This window comes from Protomyctophum parallelum, assembly GCF_964188405.1.
Source record: "Protomyctophum parallelum genome assembly, chromosome: 10".
Classification (NCBI taxonomy): domain Eukaryota; kingdom Metazoa; phylum Chordata; class Actinopteri; order Myctophiformes; family Myctophidae; genus Protomyctophum; species Protomyctophum parallelum.
Window position 1 is genome coordinate 14,349,886 of NC_139704.1, and position 13,303 is coordinate 14,363,188.

General features: G+C 40.1%; 1 protein-coding gene across 1 annotated transcript; it reads left to right on the forward strand.

The window, feature by feature from the left end:
* The first annotated feature begins 3,525 nt into the window (after positions 1–3,525).
* On the forward strand, positions 3,526–11,888 carry macroh2a2 (macroH2A.2 histone). The gene is made up of 9 exons (XM_083774179.1): positions 3,526–3,749; positions 5,540–5,721; positions 5,898–6,004; positions 7,687–7,878; positions 7,999–8,103; positions 8,266–8,365; positions 8,862–8,951; positions 9,603–9,777; positions 10,591–11,888. The coding sequence occupies exons 2-9, from the start codon at positions 5,550–5,552 to the stop codon at positions 10,754–10,756; spliced, it is 1,107 nt and encodes a 368-aa protein (XP_083630305.1). The 5' UTR covers positions 3,526–3,749; positions 5,540–5,549; the 3' UTR covers positions 10,757–11,888.
* Positions 11,889–13,303: the final 1,415 nt, after the last annotated feature.

The window sequence follows — 13,303 nt, forward strand, 5'->3', positions numbered from 1 at the left end:
CGATATACAACATCACGACAGACCATCCACTGATTCCACTCGGCTTTTTGGTTTTGTACATCTGCTATTTTCGAAGCGGGGCGGATTACTTTGCCCGCTCAAACTCTCTGCCTATAGGGGGCGTTGGATAACTAACTACCGGTACACTCTAAGCCTAAGGTACACCCACCTGTTGCGTCATCTAGATACTGCGCATTGTTGTGTCGTGTGTGTAGCGTTAACTGTAGGCTACAGGAGGAAAGTTAACATTTTGCGGAACAAAGTAAGCAAAACTTTGAAGGTAATTCAACTTTTTGTCTTCTGTTCCGTGTTTAATGTACTATGTATCTTTACCGAGCTGATGCTGCCCCCATTTCCCCTCACTGTATAATGTATCTTTTCCCTTTTTTGCTTCCTATATGATGAATTCCTGTTCTGTTCTTTAGCTACATAGAAATGTCTATTTGTATGTCTCTAAATGTTTGTATGTCTCTAAATGTTTTGGTGAATTGAACAATGTGGACCGTGTTGTAAACAAGTGTAATGCTTAATTGGGTCGTCCACTCACAGTTAACAGTCTTTGTATTGAGTTTGTGCTTAAAATGTACTGTAAATTCTACAAACTGTTAATAAATATTTCAATCAATCAATCAAAAAATGCCAGGCTGTTTGTGCTACGAAATGATGCTAACATTTCTCAAATGCAATCATGCTTTGACAACCATGATAGATAGTTGCCAAATGCCAATAAAATAATACAAGTCCCGTTAAAGACAAATTAACAAAACAAAATTAATCAACCCAGGACCCAGCTCTGAATCAACCAAACCCTTTCTACTCCATTTCTTGCCGCCATTTGATTATATTGGCTGAATATTGGAAAATGTATTAAATTGGTAGAAAGCCCTGCAGGCCGCCCTAGCGGCCCTACTACGACCAAAGCAATGGAAACACGTTTAGACATGCATACTTTGCCCTCTCCTGGTCAGCAAAATTGGCAGCAAGTCATTTACAGTACAACCTTCATGCTTGTCTATCTATCTATAATCTATATCGGCATTAGTTTAGCTAACTATCACATTACATTGATGATTAGCTACTCAATACTCACTTTACAAACATTAATGTACATTATACACACTTGACAAACATGTCAAAACTTGTCCATTTTGGGAACAGGTATGTCGAGGGAAAAATGATCTTTTACTGCCCTCTACTGTTATTGGAAATGCATGAACATAGTGGTTTCATGAGCCAGTGAATCACACTGCGAATGTGTTCCATTACAGTGGTTCTCAAAGTGGGTCCGGGGACCCTCAGGGGGTTCTAGGGGCCAGGGACCCTCCTAATTTATCTTAAAAAATGAAACATTTTAATCTTGTATATAGGGGGTCCCTGTCACAAACAGATGGGGGTCTGCTGCCAAATAGCCTACGCATAAATGTGGGGGTCCTTGATGTGAAGAAGTTTGAGAACCACTGTTCGGCCAAAATTTATTGATACATCCAAAAGAAGACCACACATTTACTTATTATAAATATACTGTCAGTTACAATGAGGAGATCTGCTTTTGTAAACATTTTGTTCCATTGATTTGATTGGATTTTCAATAATTACACTGTATGTTTTTATAACATGTATAATAACTGACTTGGTGGGGATCCTCTTTAAAAACACCAAAGCAGACTGGAGTGTACCGTGTGTGTGAGAAGAAGTCAGTCAAAATGTTTGTATGTGTCATAATAAGACATAGGCCTTTGGAATTGGATGAACATGATTTTTCCTTGGCCTTCACATTGTACTTGGAGTGTGCACACATGGTGACTGATTAACATGGTGGAGAGGGATGTTTTAAAAAATGGAAGTGATTGTGTTTTAATGTGGAAAGACTACACCCAGTGAACCATGGGTTGCATCTAGGGATGCATCGAAACCGATGGTGATTGGCTCCTCTGACCAGGCTCACTTATAAAGCTGCCCGTTGTCAGTACTTCTGATGTCTTCCTTCTAGCCAAATTCCATGCACCAGCACTTTATCAGTTTTTAGCTTTGTGACGTGATCTAGATGTATTCGGTATGGGTGACCTCTTTTTGTCAACTTTGTATTTTGATTTCCGTTGTTTGTTAGGAGTTGTGTTTTGTGTTATGGTCCCCACCCTGAGGTATTGTACCCTGTAAATGCATTTTATCTTGAATAAATCCTACAGCCATAGGATTTTAACCATGTGTGGGAGTAATATTACAACCCAGTCTAGGGCAACCTTGGGTCGCAACATTAAAATGGACTCCTTCCTACCCAGTTCCCAATTCAGTCAGGCCACACATGGTTAAAATCCTATGGCTGTAGGTTTTATTCAAGATAAAATGCATTTACAGGGTACAATACCTCAGGGTGGGGACCATAACAGAAAACACAACTCCTAACAAACAACGGAAATCAAAATACACTGAGGGAAAAAGGACAGAGCAACACAGGAATATACACATTATGACCCACAGGGCCATAACAGGCCTAGTCTACAGCACTTGGAACGATGCAAGCCGGAAATGCATGCCCCACCCAGATATTACGTGCCGGGGCCTCCACAGCGGTGCCTGTTGGGGTCCTTTGTCAGGCATGCCCAAATATGGAGTCTATGCAGACGTCAGAATGATGTCAGAACAGGCCAGCTCCATATGGGCCCTGTCCAGAACCCGGGCAGAGGCCCTTTTGGGGCGGCTCTACAATTTATTAAAAGATAATATGCTATGAGTCAATTTTGATAACATCTTGTGGTTCAGAAATGTTAACCAATAAATTGTCTATGTAATATATAGTGGCAATGGTGGCTTGCTAAAAGAGATGGCTGCCACCATCACCCTTTCATTGGGCTATTGACTTTGACAGATCAAAGATGGAGTCAAGTGATGTGATTGGCTCCTCTGACATACTCAAATCCCATGTGGTTTCCCTTTGATGCATCAAACAAACTAGGGATTGTCTTGTCTGATTCATTTATCATGAACGTTTTTCCTCAAGGCATTAATTCAATGCCATCTATTTTAATTTGACGTTTCATAATTTCATCGCATGTTAAACCTGGAATCAGTTCAGGGAAAGGTGATGCCTGGCTGCATATAGGCCCTTGGCTTACATGATGATGTGGATAAATAAAGATGTGATAAAACCACAGCAGCCTGCCTGCCAGCGATGAAATAAGAGATTGTATGAGAAGCTCTCCGACTGTGTCTGTGAGGTGGACTGGTTCAATGTCCATCCAGCGGAATGGAGCGGTCATTTTAGGCTACATGTTGACCTACTGTACACCGTCTACATGCATGTTTCTGGGGAACAGTACAGCCGTGTGTATAAATCTAAAATATTTTACAAAAAAAACCCCGGCGAGCTGGTGTGTAATAATAAGCCAATAACAACGAAAACAGTGTATTTTGTATTAATCTTTAAGCACATCGCGTTCCTTTCAACCAACATTATTGCTCCCCTCGCAGCCATGTTAAGGGGGCGTTTTCACTGTTTTCGCTGTACAGAATTCTTCCCCGTTGCAGCATCGCATCAGTAGCATAGAGCCTGCCTTCGAAGATTGGACGGCGCTTCTCCCTGTAGTTTTTTTCTTTTTTTCTTTTTTGGCGACAGGATACGCACAAGGACAGCGGAATATCAAAATATATTAAAAAAATATATATATCAGTCAGTCATTTCCTCGGCGCAGTCAAAGAGGATCCACTGGGTTCCGGCGTTGATTCGCGTTTGAAAGGAGAAAACGATACAGGTACAAACTTGAGAATGTCATGTCGGCGCAGCATATCCGGATTCATGGTGGAAGGAATGAACGCTACTTTCCATGTCTGATGAGATTCCACATCGACGGGGAATCAAAATGGGGGGTTGTTGCGTTTTTTTAAACGGGGAGGTGAACACAGCGCGGTTCAAAGAAATACGAGTGTGTCTGTGTGTCGGCGAGTAATACAGTTGTACAGTAATAATAATAATAATAATATTAACGACGGTTATTTCTGCTGGGCAAGCGAGCCAGTCAAGCGAGGCCCCATGATCAGAGAGGTGTGCATACTGTGTCGCCTATCGACTCGACTGCACGGAAAATGCACGTACTAAACGTTGTTTATTTGCTGCAGGATTACGGATACACATCTTTAAAATAATAATGATGACTGCCCGTGTCCGAGCTATTATAACGCCGTGCGTTTTTGTTAACGCTTTTTTTGTTTTTTTTGTCAAACGGAATCACCGTTAAATATGTGCACCGAGGTGGTCTTGCACTGTAGGTACAGTAGGTGGCACGATCGCATTCCCTTATTTTTCATCATGTAACTTGTGCCAAGGGTGCATCGAGGTCGACGCACCCCATGCTTACTGTGGGATATATCCATAGTCCATTATGGTTATGTTTCACTGTTATGTCACTGACGATAACTTGATTTGTTTTTTCTGCAATGCAACTAATGCGCGCGCGTTAACGGTCCTGTTACTCTAGGCCGCAACCCGTCAGTTGTACATGGATGACTGGATCTTGTTTACATATAGACTCCAAGGGAACGCACAACCTTTCAGCTGTAGAGCTTTACTTCTGGGGAACATATGGTTTCAATAAAAATTCCTTGACTTAAAGTCATTATAGTGGGCTAATTAGACCGACATGACATAATTGGAATCCTTTTATTTGGACAGGATATTTTCCCGGTATATTATACGATTTTAAAATGCATGACACGTAGACATATAATAAATCAATTACTGATGCATAATTTATGATAATCCACCACTGACAACCAAGATAAGATCCGCATTTGCTTACAAAAGGGTCTTTTTTTTAGTTGCCTTGTTGACAGATTTGAAGGTTGCATGAAAACAGCATGGTGCTTTGAATTAATGTTTTTGGCAGAGAATCAGCATGGTTTCTCAGTTACAGATGCCGCTTCATTATCTGGCTATACAGTACCTGTTGCTCTTGAGTGAACACTTTGATTGTGGCTGAATTCTGATCGACTATACAAACCGTTTTTTTAATCACGAGCATGCATGTTATATCTTAGCTCTGCAACAGCCAGGGTGTATTTCAGGACATGTCACACACACCTGCTCTCACCACCATTTATAGACTGGGGGAAAAAAATAGTTTCAGCTAAATGCTTGAAATGGTGCAATCGAGTTCATCTTCAGTCCACACGGTCTGATTTAAAAAAAGGATGCATAAAACCGAATAAATATAGGTAAATTGAAGTTTGAAAATCCAGTCCACAGGTGTCGTAACACTGTATGTATGTTATTAGAAGGGGGAAAAAAGCAATATATGCAATATGCCTCCCAACAATGTCATTATTATGTACTGTAAATAGTAAAACATATCTTGTCTCTCCTATTATTATTGAACAGTAAATTCCTCAGAGAAACTTGGAGAGTACAAATGTAACCAAATGGCATACATTTGTTCACGCAGACTAAAATGAATACTGAGGATTTAGATTTGACTATTTCAGTACTAGTATTAGTGTTGGAGTAATTAAGTGCCTTTCCCCTGTCTTTGTTTTGTCCATACATTAGCTAAAGCAGGATGTCAGCCCGAGGAGGAAAAAAGAAGGTAACCAAGCTTTCACGCTCGGCCCGAGCGGGTGTCATCTTCCCCGTGGGGAGGATGATGAGATATCTTCGCACAGGGACACACAAGTACCGCATCGGCATGGGGGCACCCGTCTACATGGCAGCTGTCATAGAGTACCTGGCAGGTGAGTTGGTGACAACACACACACACACACACACACACACACACACACACGTACACATGTGTACGCGTGACACTATCACATTTCTATTCAAATTCCTACAGTATGTGATTATAGTTGGAAATAACGTAGTATGACTGGTGTGATTGATTTCCACATATGATTTATTTTGGTTTTAGCTGAGATCTTGGAGCTGGCTGGGAATGCAGCGCGAGACAATAAGAAAGGCAGAATAACTCCCCGGCACATCAAGTTAGCAGTGGCCAACGATGAAGAGCTTAACCAGGTAACAATATTTATTGTGTACACTGGGCCTGATTAAGGTGTGAAAAGACCATTTATTAAATACAACTTCACAAGTGTGAACTATTCAGAGTAGACCTGCTGAACTGTGTGTTGCATCATTCATGAAACTGAGAAAACAGCCAGCACACAGTAAATGTAGCGGTTTCGGATGTTATTAGACAATTTAATAGCCTTCAGTTCTTATCAAGAACATGCAATGGAGCCAGTATGGACATTTCCTACATATTGATGTTGTTGTAAGCCATTGTCCGACTACCAACCCTAACTCTAACCTCAGTTTTAAATCGGCCACGTAAGTAAACAAAGCAAAGTTGTTGTATATCGCAGTTTAATGTTTTCGCTTCGGTGGCAGTAGTTTCACTTCCGCGTTTCCTAGTCACCTACTAGGCAGTATGTAGGAAATGTCTATATTGCTCCATTGCATGGTCTCATAAGGAGCATATTGGTGATTATCGGTTGATAACAAGTGGGTGGTAAATGTTCTTTTCACAGTTTTAATTACCTCCACGGACAGAGCACTGGTCTTCCTCAACGTTGTTGATGTCATTCATGACATTTGGAATTGGAACAGATAATTTTTTTCACAGCCTACATTAAATTGTGGTCCATGAATTAATATATATATATATTTCCCCCCTTTTTAATAAATAGTAATCAGTACTAGACACGTGCATGTTGATTTTATACACTTGCAATTTCACTTTTTGGTGCTGTAAAATTCTCCCAAAGAAATAGGTGTGTATGTCCTAATTTGTCCTATCCTATGAGATTGATGGAGGTAATGAAGGTTTCGGTTGACACCAGACGATATATGTGTAACAGATAGTATTACAGCAGGCATGAGCTGCCACGACTTTGTGGCTAACCTCGTCCTGGATGAGCTGTGGTTAAGCCACATCTCCCCACAAGAATCATAACTCTCTCTTAAACGAAAACACTTCTGAGTTGAAGCGATCAAGTGTTATTTCTATTGTATTTATAATCGGGAATAACTCTCATAAAGTTGGACCTCACATCATCAGTGACGTTTTCAGTACGGATACACAGGCCATTTCTGGCCGATACAGATGTCAACGTTTGACCCATATCCCATCATAAACAGCTTGAATGTAGTATGTTTTATTTAAAATTGTTCCAACTTGTTGACCCTTTTAAAATGTGCAGCCTTCGTCATCACAAAAGGCTTTTCTAGCTTCACATTGAAATCAATATATTTTCATAATGGTCCGATACCAATATTGCATTTTAAGGCCAACATTGGCCCATACCAATATGTTATGATTAGATTAATGTTTGGACATTTTACTTTACCACAATTAGCTCTATTCCATTGTAGTGTTACAGAATCAGGAAATCAACCCTTAATCCAACAACCTTGCCTTGTTTAGAAATGACAATATGCTAATTCTAGTTTAGCTAAATAAATAAATGGTGATCACAGGCCTAAATCATTCTAATAAAAAATTTGCTCATCGATTCTGTTGAAACAGTATACTACTTTCTCAATCTTATGCCCTTCTTACATAGAGATTGCATAGGTCTGCTTGAAAATAAGGAAACTGTGCTTCAATGTCTCATCTTAACAGAACATTCCTATTTAGAGCTACTGGCCATTTAGAGTAATAAGATTTGGTCTTATTTTCTGACCACTCCTCCCATCAGCTTCTGCGGGGGGTGACCATATCAAACGGAGGCGTTCTGCCGCGTATTCACCCAGAGCTGCTTTCCAAGAAGAGAGGAGGCAGAGTGAAGGTGGACACCCAGGTGACTGTCCCTGAGAAGAGAAAGGAACGCTCAAAGTCTGTGAAGAAACCATCCATCAAGAAAAAGGGCAAGCCAGGCCGCAAGCCACGGGTTGGTAGCTGTATGGTTACAATGATACCGATTATGTGTACTGATGTATAATTAAATATATTAACCAATTTGTTATGGCACCATGTATGTGGGATTGAAATGCATCACTTTGTTTTAAAGAGCACAGAAAATGACAAAGAAGCTGTGCCAAACTCCACGGTGGAAGATGGACCAGGAGAAGGATTCACAATCCTATCAGCAAAAAGCCTATTCCTTGGACAGAAGGTACAATAAATAGTGTGTGTGTGTGTGTGTGTGTGTGTGTGTGTGTGTGTGTGTGTTTGTAAGCAAGGCATAAGACTGTAAATGAGAAATTCCATACATTCATATGGAAAAAGTGTGTGTGACATTGTAGATTTGTTCATCTTTTCCTATGCCAATTCACAGCTTTCGCTAACAGAGAGTGAAATCAGCAAAATTGGAACAATTAAGGTGGAGGGAATAATTAACCCTACAAATGCAGAGATGGACCTGAAAGACGGAGTGGGTGAGAAACGCACTTATATATCAATAAATCTGAAAAATCAATCTGTTCACAGACTTATGTAATACATAATGCCAGGTACTGCCAGCCAGTGACATACTGTATGGACTATGGACGGACACCCAGGAGCCCCATGGCATCATTGGGTATTTAGTGTATTTTACAATTTTTATGTTGTTCAGGATAGTCTGAGTCACGTGACTGATGGAATGTGGACACAAAAGAGCACAAAGTTATGTTGCCGATAAGACCATTGCAAAACAGTTTGAAACAAGATAAAACATTACAATCAACACAGTCTCTGGTTCTGTTGACACAGCAGCATCCTCTTTGCATACCGCTAGGGTTGGGAATTGGTTTGCTTTACTTGTCAGCATCATACTTGTCAGCAGACACGAAAGCTACCATGACCTAGTGTTAAAATATGAGAACTTGGGGAGTGAGAATGCGTTGACTTACCAGGTTCCCGACGTGCTTACCTGCTGTTTTCTGTGCACAGGAAATGCCCTGGAGAAAGCAGGGGGCAGAGAGTTTTTGGATGGAGTCAAGGAGCTGCGAAAAGCACAGGGTCCCCTGGAAGTAGCGGCAGGTACTGTATGGAGACATCAGTAATCAGTATTGAGTTTCAGGATGAATGATAGTTAATTGCACACCAGAAATTATTGCTCTTTTGTATATCCTGTTACTATGACATGTATGTTAAAGAAGAATTCCATGCTAGAATGCTTTCTTATCTTTCTTACCTTTCTTTGTAGTTGTTACGTCCCCACCAAAGAGGTCCAGGTGTTTTTTTGTGCAAAAACTCCTTATTGGCTATTTTCCCTACAATAAGCCCTCAATGAATTGCATTGCATTGAGTGGGAATTGAATGGGGCTATGGGGTGTTATGCTAGTTCGCTTATTTCCATCGAAAGAAGTAGTAAAGTGTGCCGCTTGGGATATTATTTACATTATGAAGAGAGGATATATACAAAGAAATTATAATTTTGAGCGATGGAAATAAGCGAATTAGCACAACACCCCATAGCCCCATTCAATTCCCATTCAATTCAAAGCAAATCATTTGGGGCTTATAGTAGGGGAAATAGCCAATAAGGAGCTTTTGCACAAAATAACACCTGGACCTCTTTGGTGGGGACGTAACAACTACAAAGAAAGGTAAGAAAGCCTTTTAGTATAGAATTCTCCTTTAAGTATACCTCTATCACTTTGTATATGTGTATCTCTTGGCACACTTCAGTGGGAGTGAGCTCAGCCAACGGCATGCCAGCACGCTTCGTTATCCACTGCAATGTTCCCCAGTGGGGCTCAGAGAAGTGTGAGGACCAGCTGGAAAAGACAGTGAAGAACTGCCTCTCTGCAGCAGAGGAGAAGAAGCTGAAATCTGTAGCGTTCCCCTCGCTTCCTGCTGGACGGTGAGCCCACTCCATAGCAATAATAGCCGATCTATAATGTATATTATAACCTTGTAGATCTGACTAAGTGTAACTTATCATGTAATGTAATAGGATTCACTTGAATCCACTTGCTGACTGGCTGTCGGTATTGAGCAATTTGTTTTATAGGGGTTTATAATATGTGACCATACCTATACACTGACACGAAACAAGACAGGAACGCCCAAAAACGTCACAGCCGGTTTTTTAACAAGACAGGAACGCCCAAAAACATCACATCCGGTGTTTTACCCTGGGCAGAATTTTCTATGGCTGCCAATGCAACTTTTTCCAATCCTTAATCACATACGGCAAACACCTATGCCGATAATATCTAACTTGCGGAGGTAACGTGCCTTGTCCGCGGGCAACAGATCTTTCAACGTATGGCATTGCAAATACGTTAGATAATCGCTACTCTGCGCAATATTGTTTTGAAAATGCCGCAAATTGCATTGCAGTGAACGAGAGCAAATCACAAATCACAAATCTTACCCTGGGGGGTGGGCGGAGCCGCGGAGTCGCAGCTGACGCCCCTCCCTCCGCTCTGATGACGCGTTGTTATGTCAATGTATAGAAGGCAAAAATGTCAAAATTTCATTATGCTTTCAAACTAGAGGGTTTTATGATTCTGAATCCATTCCAAGCATTAGTTTTGCACAAAAAACACTCCTGTTGGCTGCCGGACTATTGCACCAATGAACACAATTGGAAACGCTCCTTTTCCATTATTTGTGACAGACTTATTGCATGTTTCTAAACCACATCTGTTCATCTTTCATACCCACATAGGAATGGCTTCCCAAAGCAAACAGCAGCCCAGCTGATCCTCAAGGCCATCTCCAACCATTTTGTGTCAACAACCACCTCCTCGCTGAAAAACATTTACTTTGTTCTGTTTGACAGCGAGAGCATTGGAATATACCTTCAGGAAATGGCCAAACTGGATGCCAAGTGAGAACAAGCGACAACTGTGATGCTGTAAAAAAGGAAGTACACCCCCTTACACACACACAAGAAAGTTCATCTTTGTTGACATATTTAGGCATTGGAAATTAAAAGTGGGTTTCAATTATACTGATGAAGGCAACAAAGTTCACAAAATAACCATGACAAAAGTAACACCTTTCAATCCCTTATGCATTGAAAAATATCAATTTAAATACACCCACAATGAACTGGCTAAAATGTATAATCAGTTATACAAAGAAGAAAAAACCAAAACAATCTGTCAATGTTTATTTTTTATTTTTTTTGAGTAGCTTGGAAGTCAAGCAGAGTAATATTGATTGTTAAAACACTATGCTGAAAAGGTACGTTTTCATTTGCCTCTTTAAATGTCTGATGAGCCTTCCTCTTTTAATAGTTTTTGTAGGGTGTTCTATATGTCAGAAGCTGAAAAAGAAAAAAATGAAGGAGGCAGTTGTAGAGGAGCTCAGTTCACATAGTGGGAAATAACATACATGATGTACTGTACATTTGTCCCTTCAGTTTAAATGAAACTGATTGACACCATTTAAATTCTTTAATTTAAACGTAAGAGGTTAAAAAGCTTTCCCTAATATAACTAATGATCAATTATATCCCATGTGCCCAAATGAAACTAAAACAATTGTGAACTTTCTCACAGGGTATACTTGGTTTTTCCACAGCAATGTAATTGCTTGTCTTGGGTGGTATTTTTTCTAACTGTTGGAGTCGAGTTATATTTTCTGATGGTTGGTTTGTTTGTTTTTCTGCAGCTGGTGTTCATAGCTGATGAAAGTAGGGGTTTTGATGTGGAATCTGCCTAATAAGGCATTATAAGAAGAAAAAAAATGTTTGTGAGTGATACTGTATTGTACACATTTATGTTACGCTGTCCTTTTAAGAGATTGCATTCTTTCTAGACTAGAAATAACTTAAACCCTACAGTTTGCCATTATGATTCCTTGTTTAACGGATGTTGTTTTTACATTCCATGTACAAAGTTTGACTTTTCCCCCCTAGTCAGTTCCTCTGTAGTTTCTGATATAATTAGTTTACTAAGAAAAGAAAATGTGTTTCTCATTCTGCTTTGAAATAAAAATACAGATGTTTTACACCAGAAATCCATTTTATATTTAACTACACTGTCTGTTTCAGACATGGCTTAAAGTTTTACAGAAATATTTTACTCTAGTGGAGAGGTAAGGGGTGGTCACACCAAGATGCTTCGCTATCCAGCAAAACCCCATTCTGTCAAGCAAGGCTACAACGGTCTCGACCATCAATGGCCTGTTGTTTGAAAAGCAGCGTACCTATTTAGTGGCATGAGTAATTGAGATGCACCGACAATGGCTATAATGTGGATTGTCATGAACGTAATTGCCTCAGTCTGTTGAGCTGAACTTACCGGTATCTCTAAGGTCCTCCACCTCCACAGACCATTGTTGGTCCATGCTAGTGGCAACTGGCATGTTGGTGCAGCAGGGACTCTGGAGTGGGGACAAGCTTGATAAGTTTAGCGGGCGTATGAAACTATGCATCCCTAGCATTATACAGTACAGTAATTTTGCCACAGAAGAAAGGTTGCTATAAATTTAAAGATTAAATTATTTTCTTTCATATTTTCAATGATACTGACATAATGACCATGATAGTAACTGACATAATTCTGACCATGATACTGAAATAATGCATAGATTATGTACTGACCATGATACTGACACGATACTGGCTGAATTTACAATTTAGGCATTTAGCAGACGCTCTTAATCCAGAGCGACTTACAATAATCAAGAACAAAAGCATGGGAATACATCACAAAAGCATTTGTCATAAAACATGCGTAAGCTAAGAAAGTAACAGTGGAATATCTATCTTATGAGACTATACATATAAACTATATATATATACTACTATGCTATACATATGTACTATGGCGTGCTATGACTATATACAATGCAATTATAGTGCCGTCTACATAACATGCTATAAGTCTGTATCAGATGCTATCTAAGTCTACAGAAATACTATCTAAGGGGGTAGGGTAAGTGCTATGGGCCATGATGAAGTCTGAAAAAAATGATCTCACCTAGGTTGCCGAGATGGCCAGAAAATCATTTACTCTTACTAGTAAAACACCTGCATCAAGCTCTCCATTTCAAATAATCTGCCTTGTAGCGCGGAGCAGATTATTAAAAAGGAGCTATGACCAACATATCTTTTACAAAGAAAGCAGCAACGTTAAAACATGAAACAACAGTCTGATTTTGAGACCTGGTTCTGGACACTGTCAGGACCATAAATCAGGTTGGTTGGCCATAGTAATCAACCCGCCAGTCGAATGACCAACACAGGTCCAACACCTGAGGAGTGACACATTCAGAACAATGGGGGACTGCAAGCCTCAGGCACAAATGTATGGCAGAAGCCTTTTTGGTGCCATTTCCTTAGTCGACCAGTAGGGGTCGCCACATTCACAGTCTTAAAATGAATGAAATAAGGAACTTGCTCTAATACTACTATTAACCTCTTGTGACGT